The sequence below is a fragment of the Ixodes scapularis genome, unplaced genomic scaffold, assembly GCF_016920785.2.
Source record: "Ixodes scapularis isolate PalLabHiFi unplaced genomic scaffold, ASM1692078v2 PGA_scaffold10__122_contigs__length_95168666, whole genome shotgun sequence".
In the NCBI taxonomy this organism is placed as follows: domain Eukaryota; kingdom Metazoa; phylum Arthropoda; class Arachnida; order Ixodida; family Ixodidae; genus Ixodes; species Ixodes scapularis.
Genome location: NW_024609836.1, coordinates 60179473 through 60201480, shown reverse-complemented (window position 1 = coordinate 60201480; position 22008 = coordinate 60179473). Strand labels below are relative to the sequence as shown.

The following is a 22008-nucleotide window of genomic DNA, read 5'->3' as shown; positions in this document are numbered from 1 at the left end:
ATATTGATAGTTGGTACATACATACTCAGATTTTTTGCAGTCTTTGTTTCCTAATTAATGGTGGGAGGAGCGCAATGTTTCCTAACTTCATCCGTAGGATTAAGAAGCCTTTTAATTTCCCTATGACGTCTTCTCAATTACTGCGTATGACGCAGTTCAGTTTCATTTTTGCCTGGTAGTTCCAGTTTCTTTTTTTTTCTGGCTGCATTCTAGTGTTCTGGGCTATCTCGTGAAATTACTTTCGTTGCTGCTTCGCCCGCAATGACTACAGCGTCACACTTTTTCTTTGCTTCGCAGGATCTTGCTGGCGAGAGACAACGCCCAGTGCCAAATCATGGTCATAAAGATCGCCAAGCTGGTGGTTGGCGCCTGGCAGGAGTCTTACGACACGGAGAGAAAGAACAAGCTCAGGGGTGCGTTCTGGAGCCTTGCCTCTCTCAATATAAGGCCAAAATGCAATGGAGGTGGAGGTTACAAAAGGGTCTTGTTGTATTTTATAAACATTTAATGTTGTTTATGTGCATGTGTTTGCAAACTGGGTCCCTAGGAACTCTGGGGTTCCCTGGAACAGCTTCATGGGAGTTCTGGGGTTTCCTCAGCGCTAAAATTTTCTCGGCCGCCCCTGTCTCCGGAGTAAACTTTTCTTCCAGTGAACCATTTTAGCAGATCTGAGCTACTCACTGATGCTTAACTCAAACACTCTACTATGTGCATTATTAAAGCATGAAATGCTTTTCAGTGTAAACTTCCAATTTTAAAATTTTGTCCGTCTATCCATTTGCTTGTGCATTTCCCGCTAAATTTAGCGGGGGAATGGATGTAACGTGACCTACACACTAATTCAGCTTCCGTGCTCAATTTTGCAGAAAAATTTATGTAACATGATCTCTACAAAATAGTATAGTTTCTCCACTAAATTTGGCGGGTAAACTGACGTCACGTGACCTGACGTTACGAGACCTATACATGAATTTAGCGGGAAAATTATTAAAGTAGGTTCTTCACTCCCCAAAATTACTGTTTAATGCGTTCTAAACAAATTTGAACAGTCGCTCCTCAAATACTGCACTTCATATATTATAGAACTTTGGAGTTAAAGGTTACTGTCAATTTTTGTTTACAAGGTCTGCAGCCTTCTTTACTGTTTTATTGGACCAATGCCAAAACCAGGAGGGATTCCTCCGCTGCCATTCAAGGTAGATCAGGGTTCCCCGTGGTCAAAGAGTTTGAGAAGGTTTACGGAAGGTATTTTTGAGTTTAACAATTGTTTTTCATTGACTGCGTACGCGTTTGGCTGCCTCTGTGGCAAAGGTATGAGAACATCAACAGTATTTACTTTCAGAAGGTATGGGCAGCTTTGAAGTATCATGTATAAACATCTGGAGCACTTAAAATAAATGTGTCAGACTGTAGTAATCTCAATTCTTAATGAAACCTAAAAGCCCGTTGCTATAGTGTCTTGCACCTATGGTCGCATTTTTTTTTTCTTACTTTCCTTTTTTTTGCAGTTTCTAAAGAAAACTCGTGGTATTTGAAAATAAATAAAGTAATATGGTCCAACCCTACCGTCAATGCAGAACTGGGTCCGGCCAATCAAGAGCCCCGGGGGGCTGCAGAAGCGGCGTTGGCGTCCATCGGGGAGGGCGCGGACAACAACGGAGGGGAGCTGCAGGCGGGGCGCTCGGTCGTGCACGCCCTGCTGGAGGTGTGCCTCTGCCTCCTGGTTCGCCACTTGCCACAGCTGAGCCCCACCCTGGCGAACGCCGTGCACGGTGCCGGGCGGGCGCAGGGAGCACGCAGGCTGGATGCCGACACCGGGGAGCTGGTCGCCGCGGCGCTGGGCGTGATGGCCGACCTTCCCCTGCTCTGCTCTCCCGCAGGTCAGTATCACTACGGTGCCTGGGGTGGGTCTCCGACCAGCATGTTCACCGCATACCCTTCATCCACTAGTCGACGTCAGCTTTCGTATGGCATCAGAATAACTTTAGGCTTGCAAAAGAAGCAAGTCAGCAGACGATCACAACTTCATCCTGCGTCCGAGCTCACTTTGCCGCAGCACTCGGTTCGTACCAGACGATCGGCACTTTTTTTTGGTTCGTTAGCGGACGACATATTGTGTTTTCTTGTTTTGTATCCGTCTGCGAATGGAGCTTTGTAACAGATGAACCGCGTCCTTCGCTTGCGCTAGCAGACGAATCGACCACGTGTGCCATCTTCGCTCGCTCCGCGAGAGGTAAATTAGGTCTCGCCCTCACTCTCGCAATGACCAAAATCAGAACCCCAGTTGAAAGGGTGTTCCGGGCAGCACAGTATCACCACCCCTGCTTTCATTCCTGTGGCTGCTGTCAGAGTTGCCTTTTCTGACATGTCAAAAGACGAGCAGCTTTCAGTGTCTGGCCATTATATTTCGAGCTGGATGACAACAAAAGGTCAAAGCGCTCAGTGAACTGTTCCCGAACTCGGGGAAACCCCTGAATTTCCCCGAAGTTTAAGAAGTATTTTAGTGGATCTATTGATGCACCCATTGATGCATTACTGCGAGCCACAATAATGTGCATGTGCGCATCGTATCATAGAACATCTGTAGGCTTCTGCGCCGCCTTGTTGCACGAATGCCGCCACGAGGGGGGTCACCTCGGCAATTAGCCGGGAGAGATGGGCCTTCCTTGAAACCGTTCCAGTTAGAGAACATTCAAACTACTGGAATTCAGATCCATACATAACCTGATTCGCACTCTTAAGCAACATGCCACACTTGAGCTACCCATAAGTTAATTTCTATAGTAAAATTATAGTTGCGTGAAAATTGTATCTTTACATCACGGTATCGGCGTGTCCATTGTTTTGCATATATTACGAGCAATTCTAATTTGGTTCACTACATTTCTTTGCCGTATCAGTTTTGCTACAGGGAGGTACTGCTCTTTATCTGATTCATTTTAACCGGTTTTACGTAGTCCCAAAGGCAAAAACGATGATGGAGCTTGGGATTGAAGTGATGATGACCAAGGCAACGGTTACTTTCTTGACTCAAGCTCCCTCGTCTCTCCCGCAGGCTGCATGACAGTGGTGCCGACAATCCTGTTCCTCACCACAAACGTTCTGAAGGAGGTGGCGGTGAAGAGCGAGCCGGGCTCGTCGCAGCAGGCGAACCCAATTGTGACGACCGCTCCGGTCAGCGCGGTGCTCCAGGCTCTCAAGGCCCTGGCCCTGCTGCCGCTGTCCCAGAACAGCGACCACTCGAAGGAATGGATCTCGCTTCTGCGAAGCACGCTGTCCAGGATCATCGACTTCAGCAAGACAAGTGGGTCTAGGCTCACGCCGTGTCTACCTCTCTCGCCTCGTTTGCCTTCTGAAAGGGGGAACGCGGAAACTGAAAACCGAAAAAGTACGAAAAAGTGGATTTTAGGAAAACCACTTTTTTGGATTGTATGTTCCATGAACTACCTCCTCTGTAATTATTAGCTCCTGATTCACTGTGAAAATAAGTTCAAAAAATATTTATGAGGTCCCGGCGGCTTCCCAATCGTGCTAAAAATCCAAAATCAAGCCAGACTTTGAGCAATTCCCGTTTGCTTTCCACTTGGCGGACGGCCACCATCTTGGTCTTGTTTTGAAGCGGAGATTTTTTTCTTCTTTTTGCCGCCTTTCAAAATAGTGTCTGCAGTATAGTTTTGGCTTGATCGGCAATTACCCGCCTCGCGATTTCGAAGTTGTGATTGGCCAAAACTCCCATTCAAGGGAGGGAGCTTGCGACTATTATTGGCTGCGACATTTGTTCTCCATTGCCATGGCCATTGCGCCGCAGAGACGCGTCTCACCGCGTCAGCCTCGCATCGCCTGCTTGTTCCTGGGCCTTGTCAACTCCACTTCGCTTTTCTCCATCTTTATGATCGTTTGCAGCCCTTTGTTTTAGTAATTTTGCATACTTTGCCCATGTATTTCGTGGCCGCAAGGGATGCGGGAAACGAATTACGAGATGGTGCATGCATTCGATGCACGGTAGCAGTCCATGCAAGCTTTTTTGCATCGCGACCATAGGAAGCAGCACTGGCGGCCCGCATCTGCGCAGTGGGTTACCAGTGCTCATTGCGTCGCTACTGCAGACTGTGATTCTTCTGCCTATGCCGTCGACCGTCAAACCTAAGTAAAGACAACAGCGGAACAAAAAGATTGTATGCAAGAACATTTTCAGCTACACTGCAAGTAAAGCCGTTTCACGTAGTGCAATCCGGCTTGCGATATTCGTGATTTTCTGTTGCGACATTGCTCTCTCGAGAGAAAACAAATAAATAAAGGCCATAGACGATGACTAATGTGCATCCGTATTGTTTCCACAAGCTCTTTGTCGCGCAAGAATGAAAAGTGCAAGCAGAATCGTGCCACGTGAAACGAGTTCAATGCTGAAAATGTGTGTTCAACTTTCAACTGCCATTTTCTCAAAATGAAATTTTCCACTGGCATTGGTTCTTATCCCAGTGATATCTCGGGAACTAATCAATAAATCTGCATGCAGTTTTTTTTTTTTTTTTGTTCTGTTCCTAATTAACTTTGTGAGGGCATAACAAGCTTCCTTTTTTAGAAAATTGTATTAAAATTTTATAATATTAAAATTAAATTTGAAGGATAAGAATATGACCAACAATATAAAATTCAATGTTGTGCATTTTTTTTTTTTTTTTAAAGAAAAGAAATAAAAGAGTTTTGTCATGCCCTGGGGTGCCTATGCAGGAATGCTTATAGTAAATTTCACATTCCCACTATGTTTTGCTATTTCTCCAGGCTTGGGATAAAAGAAGCAATTGAACCATCCTGAAAAAAAAATTGTAAATTAAGAACTCATGGGCACAGCTTTATAAAACTTAGCAATTACTCATATATATGTGCTATGAATGTACCCTGAAATTTTCATACAAATAGCTATAAAAATAAAAAAAGTTTAAGTTGCTTGCCACCCTCTCCCCTTAAAGCGATTTAGGAGCCAGCCCTTTTATGGGCTGGCTCCTATATCGAGTTTCACAAAGAGGTGTAATGAAAACTTGATAACATAGGTTTATGACGACCACATGGTTGGTGCTAAATGCGATCATGTGACCATGAAACTTGACGTCACGATGTCACACAATGAAATAACTTCAGTCTCACGTGGCATTGCAGCATAAGTGACATCACACAACGTGATCGTGGGGTTGGTGTCAAGTGACGAACCTCTGCTGAATTTAGTAGAAAAAATGTCATATGTCGCACTATGACAGACCTTTAAGTCTGCGTTATGCTTAGTTCAGACTTTGTGTAGAATCCAGGTGATTAATCTGTTGAGTGTGTGTGAGCAAGGGAAGGTGCAAGACGGGAGCAGAGATACATGAGGGAGGCAGTCTTAATCTAGTTTCAAGAAGCGAGGAAAGAGCTTTTGGCAATCATTGAAAGCCGAGCCAAATTGATGACTCCGGAACTGCATAGTTGCGAACCGCAAGAAATATGCGGAGGTTGTGGTCGTGTGTGTAGTTAAAGCCAAAGGAAACCACGAGGTCTGTTTACAAGAACTACCATATTGAATTCAGGATAACATGTAGTTATTATGAATCCTAGTGAGAAGGCTGAATCTGGCTATGCGGAGTGCAAATTCGTCTGCTTCTTGTTCAGGGGCTGTTATGGTGTCAGAACACCGAACTCCTATTGGCTGATTAAAAAAAATAGTGGGTAGACCTTAAGTTGTCTAGCATTGAGGTCTACCCACTATCCTTTCAGTCAGAGCCAACCATAGCTCACCGTCGTTCTGACGTCACCGCAACCCCTGCGCAAGAAGCAGACAACTTGCTCTCCGCATAGATCATTCCAATAACGAGCTCTAGCGAGTGCCGTTTTCAGCATTTGTTCATAAGGAATGTGGTCTGCTTGCTTTGCAAAGCGACCAACGTACACAGGGTTGGCTGTGGAGACCGCACGCTAAGCTGTGGATTTGTAAACATTGGGGACCGGTGTGTAACGGAGCCACTATTGAAGTTACGCTTAGAGCATTGGCACTCGAAACCCCGATTTTCTTGTGGGCACCGCCATTTCGGTGCACAGAGCGGGTGTGTTTTTGAATTGTCGCGATCCAAATATGCGACTTCCCGACTTTTATATATGGTGTCGGGAAGCTCCAGCGATGTCATTTTGCTCTGTCGCATACTGTTCTAACATTTTTGGAGGACGCAAAAGAGAGTCTTGCCATCTCAGATAAACCTTTAAATAACTGACAACTGTGGCTGTGAACTGTCATCGCTCTGAAGCCAAGCCTACTTAGTGGCTCTAGGCTGCCCAACGTGAAATGCCATCGGCGTATCTGCGACGCTCAATCATTGCAACGACAACTCCCCTCGTTCCCCAGGCGAAGAGGCGAGTACGCCCGACGACATCTCGATGCTGTTGGCCATCGCCATGTTTGTGCTGAACGCTCCCAAGGAAGTGGTCTCCGTACCCAACCTGCAGTACCCCTGCATCAACCTGTTCAAGCAGGGACTCCTCAAAGATGATCTGGTGAGCCTTTGGCAATGAAGTGCACGCAAGTGACCCATGTTGTGTATTGTTTACACGGCCGTGAATCGCTCTAACCTGATGCCGACTCACTGGATCGTATAAATCCGCTTCTTAGACCCGTGTACTATTCTAATTAGCGTAATCTGTCATTCACGAAATCTGTTGCATCTCGTCGTAGCGAACGATCTCAGAACACCCAATCCTCGCATAGCCCGCACCTGTAGACGGTCTGCACCGCATATAGTTTTAACGTTCAAACGTGTATATAGTATGCGGGCTATAGTTCAGAAAGTATGGCATACGAGCGCTGTGGACGCACCTCTTTGGCATTTCAGGTCCAGCTGTGGTGCATCCAGACGCTGAGGTCCATCTTCCAGCACCAGGACCGCACAGTGTCCACGCCGTACATCCACAGCCTGGGGCCCCGGGTGGTGGAGACACTGGTGCGCTGCGCTGAGGACCTGGCCTCTGCGCCGGGCAACACAGGCGGGAGCAGCGACCTACGGCTCAGCGTGGCCCTCGAGTGCCTTCAGACGCTCGAGTCGCTGCTCATCGCCGCACCCTCTGAAGGAAGTGAGTCTCGGCCTTTTGTCTCGTTTGCTGTCCAGTCTTCTCTACGTGACCAGCAAGCGCGCGATCACTCCCTTTTTCGTGTGCGGAAACGCAGATAATAAGAAAATTGCCCGCGTTTTCTTGTCGGCAGCCTTCCGCTTGCTGCATGAGCGTAAACTTTTGCACACCCCCACGCTTCTCACGTGCTTCGAGTTTACCTAAAATTGACTGATTTAGGAGTTTCCTGTGACGTCAGCAAGTTTCTAATAGACCCTTTCCAGAATTCAGTCTGGCCACTTTGATCGCTATCATCATCAGAAAAATGGCATGTGCTATACTAATGGCGGCCTTTTGTTTACTGATGAAGGAAGAAGTTGAAGATGATTCTAAGCAAATGATTCAAGGCCTATACATTTTAGATGTTAGCGTGACATGAATCAGGAATTGGATGCAAGATCTGCGTAAGCGTTCATTTTTAACTTGTGTACAGTGAATCTGTTAGTAGCACACACTCGGCTTCACAGCCCCTTGATGTATAGAACTTCACCAAGGCTTCTATGTGGGTTGGTGCTTTGTTCTAACTTCTGACTGGTTGCATCTTCTCGCCATCGACACTTAATGAGATTGAAAAAGAACTGTACAGTGAAACACACATTCTCAATTGCCGACCGCGTCTTCGGAAACTTGCGAAAGTGACGGTGCCACATCAATTACTGCAGACCGGTTCGCTGCCACCATTATTACGGCAAAAGTTAAACTGCCATTTGAGTCACCAGATGGCACTGAATTCGAGAAAGGGTCTATTGGAACCGTATGATTATTCTTACTAATTAAGAGGGTGATTAGTAAATTTTCGGGAATCACTTTGCCAATTTGTGTGTTTTTCCGCAATCCCCGACATCCGCCGTGGCTGGCAAAATGTTTTCAGAAGGATTTTTTTTTTTCAACCATCTTATTTGTAAGGAATTCTTGAAAGAGTTTGCAGAAACACTCGGTATATTGTTTATATATGACCTTGACATCAGGAGGTCACATGATTTTGTGGCTTGATGTCAAGTCGCTGTGACATCGGAGAGTCGCGCGTCTTCACGACGTGATATCATACACACCGCAGCATGTGCCCAGCTCATTTGCTACACATCCCGTGCGCGTCTTCGAGTTTACCGGATACAATCGAGATACGCCAATTTTCCAAGTGGCTCCAGTGCCGTCGCGTCAGTCTAACCCGTGGGCTTTTTCGTCGGTTCCAGAGGCGCACATGATGCTCCTGTACGTGCCGGTGCTGGTGAACTTGCTCCTGGACCCCGCAGGACACAAGTCGGCGCTGTCGGCCCGGAAGCAGCTCCACCAGAACGCCCTGGGGCGCCTCACCAGGGTGGGGCCCCAGTACCCGCAGGTAGTGGCAAGCAAACACCAGTGTACTTTTGTAAAAAAAGTAAAAGCCGTTTACAACTCCGTGTAACGCCGAATTGGAGCGCAGTTCTCGAGGAAGAGGAGGGAAGGGTGCTGAGGGGAGAGTAGACTCCTCCTTCTCCTCCTCCTCCCCTCATTCTTTAATATGCTCCGGGGGGGGTCGCCTGACCTCGGGGGGAGGGGGTCACGTGACTTCGGAAGGGAGGGGGGTCCCGTGACCTTGGGGGGGGTCACCTTGGAGGGTCACGTGACCTTGAGGTGACCTTGGGAGTGGTCACGTGACCTTGGGGGTCAGGTGACCTTGGTTACGCCGACGCTGCTCAAGCTGGAAACGGGCACCTAAGAGCTGCACTCTAAAAAGGATCATTTGATCAAATTAGTACAATTATGTCAAGTACCCTATTTATAATATAAAACGAGGTCACATTATTCCTAATAATATTTGTTCAAGTGCATTCAGCCATACAAAAATGGCATAGCTCCACAGTTCACTTCTCACTGAATTAAACTCGATAAAGTTTATGGAAATCCTTAAAAAAGAAAAGCTTTGCAAATTTCTGTGAGGCTAAGCATAGAGACGAAACACATGAAACTGAGTAAATCGCAGTTGAAGATTTGACACTGATTGCAGAAAATTGTATGAGGGATCCTAGGCAATAAGTTTCATCATTATGCAGAGTAGTTCTTTCTGAACAAATTGAGATAAAATGGGCTTAAAACCTTAAAAATAATCTGAAAGATAGAAAGGATAACTACAATGTAAAAATAAAATTTTGCAAACCAACAAGTCGATTTTACGAGAGACAGTGGGAGGGGCCAGCAATAGTTTGAAGCCCCAAATGCAATTTTGTTTGGCTCTAAAAAGGGCATTTGGTCTGTGCAACTCTGCAAGGTGCCTCTACAGCTGTCCAGGGTAGTAATACTGAACTGCTCCTGCCTTGTGTCGCCGGGCATACTCCTCCTTTGCCTTGCTTTTGCTCTGGCGTGCAGCATTTCCTTTACGCAAATGGAGACTGTCCTTTTCGATACTTCGGCGTTCAATGTAGTTATCAGTTGCATATTCCAGGCTTGCGGCAATGAACTTGCTGGTCAGCCTCCTTCCCTGGTTGTAGATGGCAAAAGCCTCAGCTGCAGCCCTCTTCACGCTGTCCAGGGAGGCATATGCGTTCTTGGACGTCTGCATCCAGATGACTGAATGTAGGCTTTCGCTCGCATTCTGGGTCTTGCCCTCACTGCACCGTGCCAGCAGATCTCCATTGCTGAGCCTCGCAAACACGGGCTTAAGTGTATCCCAAACACAATCCACAAGTAAATTCTTGTGTGGCGGAGGAGGCTCACAGCTTGCCAAGGCCCTGTTAAACCTGCAGCAGGACTCGGCACCATCAGGGCAATTGCTGTGGTCTGGGGTGTCGTCCGTAGACGTCATGTGCAGGAGGGTGGCCTGCACTGCCCTCTTTATCCCCGGAACATCGTTGCTATTGCTTCTGAGGGCAGAGTCATAGTAGTTCTGGATCTTCTTGATATTCTCCTGAGTCAGCTTGCCCCTTCCACGGAGTACTTTGCCTTGAGCTTTCTTTTTGTCCGGGGGGTTGTGCAAGGCAGCCCCCATCCGCTTGTGGACGTCATTGATGCAGTTTTTCTTCTCAGCTTTGACAAAGCCATACACATATGCATCTGTCAACGCATGAAATTCCGACTGTCACCATCTGAGAGAATGGTGGTGTAGTGCAGCCCATGCTTGACCAGGGATCTTTCAAACATGGTCAATGCAGCCTCAACCTCCATGCGACCAGCATTACAGTCAACATTCCTTCGACAATTGTGGACTGCGTACCAGTCGCTGCAGACCGCATGGTCGAGGATGGGCCCGAATACAGTTCGACAATGCAGCCCACACCAATGTGGGATCTGTGTCCTCTGGTCATCCAAGATCCATCAAAGACGACGTTGATGTTGGCAACAGGGTTTGAGAAGTCTGCGTACAGCTTCTTCATAACTATCACACTGGCAGCTTCACTCACACTGCCGAGTTTTCACAGTCTTTCAGAAGCCTTCAAGTGCCCCTGGAAGGACTTGGGGTGCAGGCCACGATGGGACAAGTTCATGCATGCACAGGAGTCCGCCAAGGCTGTAACTCCTTTGCCGATCAACTGAATCCCCTTCATGGCCTGCATGTTGACTGCGAAGGGAGTGATCTTTGCCAATCCGGACACTCTTGGTGAAGAAAACTGCTTTTTCTTAATTTCACATGTGGTGCAGACGAAAAGAAGTTTGACTGCTAAGCCATACTCCTTGTCCGTAGCCTCGGTGATCGTCAGACTTCCTGCACCGCAGCTTCCACACTTCATCTGCGCGAAGAGGTAGTTGAGGACCTTCTTGTTCACTACAATGAACTGTGTCCCGGCATCGCCTGTCTGGCCTCCCGCATTGACGCTGGGAAGGTCGAACTTGCGCTGGCTACCCAACTTTTCTGATAAGGCACGCTTGCATTGCTCCTCTTGTTGGACGCGTTGCGCCCTCTCAGCCGCGTAGAAGTATGTGGAGTCGACTCGCACTGTAGTTCAAGAGCTCAAGAAATGGCCCGTGGTACAGCTGGGACTCGCGATGTCTTCGACAGGCGACCTGGCCAATCTTGCCGGCAGATCCAACGATTCCAGAAGTGCCGATTGCAGTGTGGCGCATTTGCGGGAGACCCCTTTGGCATCTTGTTCCAGGCATGTTTTTTTCCTTCCATAAGCTCGCCACATGCTCACTTTCAATTGAGCATCGGCCCGCATCTCGAGAACTCGAAACTTGCGCAGTCCTCTAATAAAACAAGGCGACGATCGATGTTCAATCTAAGCAGGCAAACCGGAACTAAAAATGTGCACTCGATCACTGAAGAAACAAAGCAGACTAGCGAGCAGCCGACAACACGGAGCAAACGACGGTTTCGTCAGCGCACAAACCGAGAGGAGGAGATGACAAAAAGAGTGGAGGGGCCCATCTCGGCCAATAGCGGGAATGCAAGATATGACGTATGTGCTCCCATGCGCGCTTACCAATCAGCAGTCGCTGGGGGGGGCCTGGAAAACCCGCGGAATGCGGACGTTCCCTGATGGTGTCACGAGAATGAGTGGGTCGGGGAAGGAGGAAAGAGAACCAGCTTTCCAACAAGGCCAAAATGGCCGCGATCCAACGAGCAGCTACAGGGCGGCTGCGGAAGGTGCCACGTATGAGTTCGACTACTTTTTGCTTTATAGTTGCGATTGGAACGCTGCTGAGGCATCGTAATTAGCATTTTTTTTTTTTGTACTTGGACATTGAAATGGGCATTGAAACTTTGCATGTGGGTACTTTAAACTATATTCAATCCAAATATGAGAGTTTCAAAAAACATATACTTTAAATAAAGCAACAAAACGCGACTGCTCGAAACCGAAACACAAGCACGAAGTAATAACGTGACATCTCGACTAGAGACTGGTCTGAGTAGAGATTCCACGCCCGTCATCCACCGCCATCGCATAGTTTGCTTCTATCAGTCGCCCAGCCTGCAACTTCTGCGATACGACGCCATGTTGAGAATTACGCGGAGAATGCACAGAGTGCAACCAATTCTCTGTGTAACTTTTTTTTTTATTAACTTATTTGCAGCTTTTTAGAAGCCACAAAAATTGGGTATCATGTTTTGTTTTCTATTTTTAATATTGGGTGTGTGCCTTCAATGACTCACGACTTTGATTATACTTGGTGTGTGTCTAAGCCGTAGACATGACTATGGAGAAGAGAGTGAGCGCGACTCAAACTGGCCATTTCTCGATTGGCAGTTTTCGGGCGGAAAGAAAACGAATTTCGAGCCGCACCTTGTGTTCTGGGCAGTTGGGCTCTCATACGTCATGTAGGAATAAGCACCTTGGCGAGCATAAATACCCTGTCAGTGTCCCTTTGAGGTTCATTTCCTTAGGAACGAGCTCTTCTTGTCTCTTACAACGAGAGCAGACACTCGCACGGTGGCACCATCTACGAGGTGACCCTGGAACTGCATTTCACCAGATCGAAGGTTCTGCGGTATTTGCGAGATGAAATGTACCTACTACCCATGAGAAATGTTTGTTTATAGCAAGGTAAAAAGTTTTTTGAAGCAAAAAAAAAAAAGAAAGGATAACGCACAAAAAAAATTATGAAATATACGAAAACTGGAAGTGTTACGAGCTTCCCGGTAGACGGTGCCAGCGCTTTCTCTCATCGTAAAGGCTCGTTCGCACAGTCGTGTCAACTGCGCTGCGTTACTTTGTGCCGCACAGTGCTTCCCCATTGGCTCGTCGTAAGTGGTTGCAGTCTCACTCAAAGGCAACTGTGTGAACGAGCCTCAAGAGATTTTAAGTTTCTAAGGCACCCGGTCGTAAGCGGCCACAAGTATGTGAACCAGCCTTTCGCAAAACTATTGCGAAAAATTTGTCTCGAGATTTTGTCACTCCACGGTGATGAATACATAGTATTTCACTCCAAGTCACAAAGTTTGGGTCCGCAGAATATTCTCGAAACCCTCACTTTCCGAAATTCGCAAACTATTGAGCCTGCGAAAATAAAATGTAATTTACAGTAGGCTTTTTTAAGTAATGCTGAAGATGATTTTGATTTATAAACAGTTAGCACCTTATGCTTTAGTATCTCAAACTATCCATTTCATTTTTTACAATTTATTTTTCCAAATACTGTTTTTTCTTTTTAGGGGCTTGAATGGGTCTATGGTATAAATCAAACTACAAAACTTAAAACGTAAAGTTAAACACGGACTCAGTATGCCTACAACAAGGAAACCATAAACATAATTACTAGGTGCACATATTTGCATGTTAATAGCATTAAAAAAGGAAACCATAAAAATAGAGTCTTCATTACGGTTTATGACTAATACAGAAACAAACATATTTGGCTCTCTAACTTACATTCAAAAGAATGCTTTCAAGATTATGTGAAAAGTTTCTTGTTGCAACTTTCTCTCTAAGGTCGTTCCAATCACAGATTGTTCTTGGGGGAAAAAGAATATTAATTTATGTTTTGGGGGTTCAAATTGATGTTAAGTAAGAGGTAATATAACACAGAAACAGCAAACAGGTTAACACGTGTTGTGCTGTCTACTGCTCGAATGCCTATTTCTTTGTATTCTTCATATATCAGCACACTCGCTTCAGAGCAAATAAATGTCCATGAATACACCTTTGTAGTGCCTTTTTGATGCAGTGAGGATTGACATCCAAGTGATGGGAGACAGAACAATTACTTTCCGACGGTCCGAAGCTGACGGAAGATGAAGTTGGTCCGACACACAGCATCTCTAATGGAGTTAAGCTGCTGGTATCTTTGCGGAATAAACCCTCACAAAATAAAACATACAAAAACTAGCAGCGACCACTAAAATGAAAACCTGTGCTAGGTATCCAGAAGGTGGGTGTAGTGGGCGGGTTCGAGCCGAGGCGGCCGAGGTGACGGCCAGAGCCGAGGGCCGCGGAGGAAAGAGTGACACAGCTGACGCTCCCAGTGCTCGGACGGAAAAAGCCCCCGTTTATTCACACACACCCTTTTTATGTAAACTCTAGAGGGCGCCCCGTAGCTCACTGCGCCTACACGCCCTCTCCATCCCCCCTTTAGGGAAAACAAACGAGAGCCACACTTAGCTCCCAAGGAACGTAATGAATGACCTAAGCCACATGGTGCACTACAAGTTCAGCCGCACCGGTGGCCTAACGCAGCGTCCAGACCTAGTGCGCACACCCGACGCAGGCAGTCTTGAGGGAGCAGCAGGGGACCCTCTGGCGATGCAACTGGTAGAGGACTAGCTGCCCTGGGAGTGGGACTGCCGCACGCAGGCTCTGGGTGAAGTGGAGATCGTGGTGGACCTTGGGATTCCTGCGGCCCTGGACCAGAGCTGCTGAGGTCGCAGCCACTCGTTGCTGGAGACTGCTGCGGTACCAGATGTCTTCGGTTGCAGACGAGGGCACCTGCATCCGTCTGGACCACGTAAAAGCGTGGACGCTGTGCTGGGCTAAGGACTGTGCCAGCACAATCTGCGTTGCGTATCCAGACTCTCTCCCCCTCCCCTAAGGGACGCAAAGCATGCGCAGCATGCCGGCGGTTGAAATCCTGACGCTGGCGACGTCGTTGGGCAGTGTCACGCCTGTGGAAATCAGCCCTGACAGGTGATCCTGGAACCAACATGGCGGTTGGAACTGGGAGGCGGGTCCAAAGGCTGCGCCCCATGAGCAGCTGAGCGGGGCTGTACCCAGTCACCCCCGGTGCGTTACGGTAGGACAAGAAAGTCAAGGGCCAGTCTGGAGACTTCTTGAAAAGTTCCTTGACAGTCCGCACCATCCGCTCGACTTCACCGTTGGGCTGGGGATACCTGGGACTGCTGGTGACGGAGAAGCCGTAGCTCTGGGAGAAGGCACGGAACTCTGCTGATGAAAACTGAGGTCCATTATCGCTGACAAGGGTCTCCGGGATACCATGTCTTGCGAAGACACTTTTGATAATGGAGATCACCACAGTGGATGTCGTCGTGCGGAGGGACAGCACTTCTGGGTACCTTGAGTTGTAATCAACGAGGAGAAGGTAGTCTGTACCTTCGTGATGAAAAATGTCCACACCGACTCTCTCTCAGGGGCGGCTAGGCGTCACCGTAGGGAGCAGTGGCTCTGCTTGCTGGACCCGCGTGGTGGCGCAGTTGGGACAGTTCTCCACCATTGCCTTTATCTGGCTCCCCATGGTCGGCCACCAGACAGCCTCTCTGGCGATGGCGTGGCAGCGGTTCACTCCCAGGTGTCCGTCGTGGATGAGGGACAGGACGTGTTTCCGCAGAGAAGCAGGCACCAGTAGACGTCCCCCGCAGAGGAGGAGGTCGTCGCCGACACTGAGTTCAGCGCGATGGCCCCAAAACTGAGCCATGCTAACAGGCAGGCTTTCTTTCCGAGGCCACCCTTGCTCGCAGTACGCCCTCATCTGAGCGCACTCCCAATCCGCAGCCTGGTGGGCACAGAAGTCGTCGAGGAGGACCGCAAACATGGGAGGGATAGCGCGGAGCGCTTCTTGGACGTACAGCTCAACCTTGTCGATGGCTGGAGTCGTTGGCAGCTGGTCGACCGGGTCCCGCGAGAGTGCATCCGCGGTAGCCAACTGTTTCCCAGGCACATACTTGACATCAAACTGGTACTGGAGGACACGGATACGAAAGCGCTGGATCCGGGGTGGCATGAGGTCAAGGTCCGCGGTTCCAAGAAGCTTGACCAACGGCTGATGGTCAGTCTCCAGGGTGAAACGAAGGCCCCGCAGAAACTCGTCGAAGCAGTTAATGGCCCAGGTGGCAGCCAGTGCCTCTTTTTCGATCTGGCTGTACCTTTGTTCCGTTTCTGTCAGTGCACGGGAGGCGTATGCAACTGGTCTGCGATACCCTGATGGCTGATCTTGAAGAAGCACTGTACTCAGCCCGAAGGAACTGGCATCTGCGGAGACGGTCGTCGGAAGTGCAGGGTTGTACCTTGCGAGGCAGATGTCCGAGGACAGCATTGTCTTAAGCTTCTCAAATGCTGAGGCTTGTGCTGGTCCCCACGTCCAGGCTGCAGTCTTGTTCAGGAGGCTTCGGATCAGTGCAGTCGTTTGAGGGAGATCCGGGAGGAAGCGACCGACATGGTTGAGCATACCCAGAAAGCGTTGGACACCATGAATATCCCAAGTAGCTGGCATACACTGAATGGCCGCCACCTTGTCTGGATCAGGAGCAATGCCGTTGGCTCCGATGACGACACCAAGGAACTTCACGCTTGACACGCCGAAACTGCACTTGGCGGCGTTGAGGGTGATCCCCACTTGTTGGAGGCGACCGAGGACTGCTTGGAGGCGCTGGTCGTGCTCTTCCATGGTGCGACCAAACACGAGGATGTCGTCCATGAGGTTAACGACGCCGGCCAACCCTTCCAGCAGGCGAGACATCTGACGCTGGAAATATTCCGGGGCCGACGTAATGCCGAATGGGAGGCGGCAATAGCAGTACCTGCCAAAGGGAGTGATGAAGGTCGTATACTTCTGGGAGTCCCGGGCCAAACATACTTGATGGAAGCCTGCAGTTCCGTCTAACTTTGAAAAAACGCAGGCATCGCCGAGAAGTCCGAGGGTTTGGTCGACGGTCGGGAGTATGTGGCATTCACGCAGAACAACTTGGTTGAGCTTGGTCAAGTCAACGCAAAGCCGGTAACCCCCCGCTGGCTTTGGAACGACGACAAGGCCGGCACACCAGTCCGTCGGTTCGTCGACGCGCCGGATCACGCCCTCCTGCTCCATCTTGTCGAGGTCCTCCTTGACTACGTCTCATAGGGGTATCGGGATACGCCGGGCTGTGCTGAGGGAATACGGTACCGCGTCCGGCTTGATGCGGATCGTGTGCTCGTCCGGAAACGTGCCCAGGCCGGCGAAAAGGGCTGGAGAGACTTTCCGAGGTGGTGTGTCCGGGAGAGCAGCGGTCTGGGCCGCCGTGACTGCGCCGACAAACTTGACAACGCCAAGGGCGACGATAGCGGGATAGCCGAGAAGGGGCAGCTCCTGTCCAGCAACGACGTAGAGCCGCTCGTTGACGTGTCTGCCTCGCCAAGAGAGCGCCGCAGAGAAGGTGCCGAGAACCTTCAAGGGTTGTTTCCCCGGTCCGAAAAGTTCCTCGCCACGTGACTTGTCGAGGACAACTGGGCAGCCAGGAAACGAGATTGGAACCACCGAAACGTCGGCGCCAGAGTCCAGCTTGAAGACGAGAGGGCGCCCGTTCCGAGTTACCGCTGCAACGGAGTGGAGCTTCACGGAACCGAGGCGCTTCTTTGAGCGGCACACTGACGAAAAGTGACCTCGCTTCTTGCAGTGGTAACAGACCGCTTTCGCAGCTGGACAGTCCGACCGTCGGTGATACTCATGACCGCAGAAGAGGCACTGCACACTTTGGCTGCTTCTAGAAACTTCTCGAACAGCCTCCTATATCGAACATTGCTGGTTCAAGAACTTTCGGGCCTGTCACGTGACGCAGAGTTGCCAGAGTCCCGTCTGATGTCCCGTCCGTGTGCACGCTGCACGGGTTTACGCGAAGTTGCCGCGTCCACGTGCGCTGTCGGTTGACCAGCTGTGAGGGACAGGCGTTGCCTCTCCCGCTCGGCGTCTTCGTGCTGACGGGCTTGCACCAGTGCGTCGTCCAGGGAGAGGCTCGGTGTGCGGCACAGCTTGTCCGAGAGACGAGAATCCCCCAAACCCACGACGAAACAGTCGCGAACAAGACGGTCTTCAACAGATGGTGACGGATAGTTACACTTGCGCACCATGTTCCGAAGGGTCGTGAAGAAGCTGTCGACGGTCTCGCCTGGCTGTTGCGTCCGCTTGTGGAACCGGGAGCTCTCGTACGCCTCGTTTATGGGGTGCATGAAGTAGCTTGTGAGCCGGCGGGTGACTTCTGCGTAGGACTGGTAGGCCTCTTCGTCGGACATCAGCGAACTGAGGACAATGCGTGCCCGTGGACCCATGCAATAGAGGAGGGTCCTGACTCGTGTCTCGTCCGGCGCCACGTGCATGCCGGTGGCGAAGGCGTAGTCTTCGAATTGCTGCAACCACGGAAGCCACTCGCCGGCATCGTCGAAGGAGAACGGGGCCGGACTCCGGAGACTGGCGGCAGCAAGGGCAGGAACCGGAGCGTCCTTAGCAGCCATGTCGAACCTTGGGAACAGGGCATCCCACTTCTGACACCATGTAGTGGGCGGGTTCGAGCCGAGGCGGCCGAGGTGACGGCCAGAGCCGAGGGCCGCGGAGGAAAGAGTGACACAGCTGACGCTCCCAGTGCTCGGACGGAAAAAGCCCCCCGTTTATTCACACACACCCTTTTTATGTACACTCTAGAGGGCTCCCCGTAGCTCACTGTGCCTACACGCCCTCTACAGTGAGGGGTTCCGCTTAGGCGACCAGTGCGGCAGACGGAAACGTCAAGGGCACATCTCTTCCCTGTCCTGTTTAGCGAACACTGGCGCTGATACAGTCGATTCATTCTGTTTAAACTTTAAATCGATTAGCAGCCAAGGAATCATCATGTTGTGTTAGAACCTGGTTTGGCTTGGAATACCTCAGCTAAATGTTACAGCCATAGAATCATAATATTTTCTTTCTTGGAATGGAAGTCTTTATGTTTTTGGGTGGATATATGCTTTCCTTAAGATTCCTACGTTTGGATTTAAGTGAAAGTTGTGTTCATAACCTCTACTTGCCCGCTCATAGAAATATTCTGACCGAATCGTCAGGCTAACCGGCACATTATTCCGGGACTTGTACTCAAATATTTCTGCAACTATCCTCGCCACAGGAATTTCGCTCCGTCATGGCGCAATTGCCTCAGCTCAAGGGCAAGATAGAGAGTAGCGTTCGGTCAAGCGACGAAGAAGGGAGGAGGAGCCAGGCCCCCAAGGTGGCCGTCCCGGCCAATCACGGCACACCCAGCATCAAGCTCAAGACAGACTTCAGCAACTTCACGGGGTAGACGCCAGAGACGCGGGTGAGCAACGTCGGCGTAACTGGCCGGTTCTTTGTTGCTCGCTTTGACGACGTAAGCTCTTGGGCACTGTGAGGAAGAGCTTGCGCAACGTCTTATGGCTCAAGAATTACGGCAAAGACTTTGTCAATCTGCTATAAACAGCTAAAGTTGAAGCCTGGGCGAGCTGTTACGACATACTTGAGATTTAAAACGGGACAAGGGACCAGATGAGGAAAGACAGAGCGCTGGCAAGGCTATCAAGTACTGAAAAACTTAAAATTTGCCAAGTAAATATACAGAAGTCAACAGGGCGAGACTTTTCTTTATGTCGGCGATCCAATATGCATGCGATTTATAATGCTAGTTTATCACCTGCTGCTGATAGTCGCTTGTTTTTAGATAGCCGAAGACACTCAGATTAATAGCAGTTCAAAACATTCCAGATTTACATAAAATGCGTTTTGACAAACAAAACCCTCATAGTTCTGGTGCCAGACTTCTTTAAAACAGCACGACAAGACAGACGAGACAGACGACAGTGTTGTCTCGTCCTTACTTTGTCCTCGTCTTGTCGCACAGTTTTAAACCAAGATGCTCGTCAACCAGCTAGCTTGTACATACCTTGTAGCCAGACTTTCTTTGGTCATTGATGCCATTATTTTATTCTTCTAAAATCGCCTTGGTTTTGGGAGTACTCTGCAGCACTTCATTTATTTCTCCAAATTTTTGCTACTAATTGTATTTCACCAAAGATAAAGTGGAACAAATAGCATCACCAGGGATACCTTCGAATGTCATGAAGCTCAGTCTACTACCTACTTAATTGAATAAAAGAGTGCACTTGGAAGTTTTAGTTTGCCATACTTTCATTCACTTGGTATAGCTTTTTATATATATGCCTACTTATGTAGAGAGAAAAGAAATATGAAGACTATGGGGGGGACATTGTACTGATACAAATGCTATAAAATAAATAAAATAATTAACCCAGATTTTTTCTTTGTCTTTTTTTCCAGTACAGATGTGTTCAAACTGGAGAAATGGGAGAGCCTTGGAAGGAAACGTCGTTCTGGACATCCACATCTTCTGTGTTACTTGCGGAACGAGGGTCGGCACACCTGGCAACAGGGCTCGTGCGAGGTGCTTGTGTCAGACAGAAAACGGTTGCCCCGCAGCCAGCTACAGGGATGAGCTAGCAACACTAGAACAAGCAACAAAGTCATCTGCTGGTCGGATGCGCACAATCACTAGTGGTTCTTTTTAATAGTTTGCGGATTCACTAAACAAGCCACACTGGTACCCTCTCTATCTCTCCATAGGTCTAAACCGGTATACGTCCTTCGACGAACTTTAAACTGGTAACGGAACCTCGCAAAAACCGACGGCCAATCATCTCTTAAAATTTTTTACGTTACTTTTGGGGATTTCTTAATGTTTAGCGTAAATACACAAACAAAAGTGCTCGCTTTTAAAGTATGGCGGTGATTCCCGAAGGCTAAAACTGCTGTTGTGGATTTGAGCCAGAACTTTAGTCGACACGGATAGTTCTTAGCAGATTTAGAATGATGGTGTGTCTAAGATCTTTTCTGCAGCAGAGCTCATTGTCTTGAATGGTGCTTTGCACAAGCTTCGATTGTGTACAGCTCTCCAAATTTTTAATATTGTGAAAGCGTCGACCCACAGGCCTGTCAACACCGTGTCACGGAGTCGCCGCGGCAATACGAGAAAAAATAAGCGTGCGCGGACAAAGCAGATTTATGTACAAACGTCGTCTGCTAGGCTCTTCTGCTGACTGCACACGGCATTCATGGCGGACAGCTCTACTGACAGGTAAAAAGCAGGCGCCGTGTGCAGTTAGCAGATGAGCCTAACAGACGACACTTGCACTTCAATGTGCATTAAGTGCACACACTTTTTCTCGCACACAGCGCTGCGCTGCTCAATGGTACGGGGCCGACCAGCCTGCAAGTCGACGTTCGCGCAATGCTTTTAAATAACTGGAGCTGTACATGCCACCAATGTGCCAGAGGCAGTGAACTAATGGCAGAGTAGATCACCTGGCTATCGAAGGTCATAACTGGCATCAACCTATTCGTAACATTGTGTTTCGTGCCTTTGTTGATGTCGTAGTAGTCGGGTTCGGTGAGCCAAGCACGTTTTAGCCTCTCGTCAGACACTTCCTTTAAGACTTATTTAGATAGCTGAAGCTGTTCAGATGTAAGGGTGCATAGTAGTAGTCCCCGCAGGAGTTTGCAGTGTACATATCTGGAACTTCAATGCAAGGAACAGTAGAAAAAAGAAAGCGCATGAAACAGCCATGTTCATGGAATGTTCAAAAAAGTGTTCCAGTCGGTCTCCTCCAAAGAACCAATCTTTCCACCCTTTTTTTTCTGGACCACTATATATACATATATATATACTGTCTACACTTGTTACTTTCTTTTTTATTGTTTGATAATTGTGTACTAATAAACAAGTCCCCAAGTATCTCCAGAGTCGTGTAATGACATACAGCGCTGGCCAAACTTGCACCCGGAATACGCGAACGGCGTCTCATCTTGCGGGAGCGCTATCCTGGTAGCAGCGGCGAAACTGCTCCATGACATAACGCTCAATGGAATGGCTCGAGCAGGGAAGGCTGCTCTCTGGACCTTGGACCTTGCAGCAATTTTGCCTGCTGGTCAATCTGTACTTTTTGACCCCTTGTCGCACGAATATGCATAGGTCACCGTCAAAACAAACGGTGATTGGATGATTCAATCAGTAAGCATTTGATGTTTACTTCGTACTGAACGAGGCAAAAGCCCAGATTGTCGTGCAGGCAGTGGCAGATCCAGGTTTGGGGGGGGGGGGGGAGGGGGAGGGCAGGGGAGGGGAGGGGGGGCTTGAAATCCTCCCAAGACATATCAGCACCCACCACCCCTTGTTTGACTATACTGCGCAAACCAGGACCTGGCGCGAAACTTTGATGGATTCAAAAACATTTGTATTGGAGCACA

The 22008-nt window shown here is 48.9% G+C and overlaps 2 protein-coding genes across 4 annotated transcripts in view; one reads left to right on the top strand and one right to left on the bottom strand.

Moving 5' to 3' along the window:
• The window catches only part of LOC8033295 (HEAT repeat-containing protein 5B), an 85861-nt gene extending 64365 nt beyond the window's left edge, over positions 1–21496 (top strand). For 2 of the 3 annotated variants that reach the window (XM_029988717.3, XM_029988706.3), the window contains 8 exons: positions 298–413; positions 1578–1880; positions 3056–3304; positions 6371–6519; positions 6855–7092; positions 8322–8467; positions 18842–19030; positions 20026–21496. In XM_029988717.3, the coding sequence (XP_029844577.2) occupies positions 298–413; positions 1578–1880; positions 3056–3304; positions 6371–6519; positions 6855–7092; positions 8322–8467; positions 18842–19015 (1375 nt within the window). In that variant the 3' untranslated portion in view covers positions 19016–19030; positions 20026–21496. The remainder of the gene's footprint in view (positions 1–297; positions 414–1577; positions 1881–3055; positions 3305–6370; positions 6520–6854; positions 7093–8321; positions 8468–18841; positions 19031–20025) is intronic. The other variant, XM_029988713.4, reaches the window with a different exon arrangement.
• LOC121046995 lies at positions 14194–14838 on the bottom strand. The gene has a single exon (XM_040501791.2). The coding sequence runs from the start codon at positions 14836–14838 to the stop codon at positions 14194–14196; it is 645 nt and encodes a 214-aa protein (XP_040357725.1).
• Positions 21497–22008: the final 512 nt, after the last annotated feature.

Coding starts and splice junctions, on each gene's coding strand:
- LOC121046995 (XM_040501791.2), bottom strand. CDS start 14,838: ATGGTGCGGACTGTCAAGGAACTTTTCAAGAAGTCTCCAGACTGGCCC.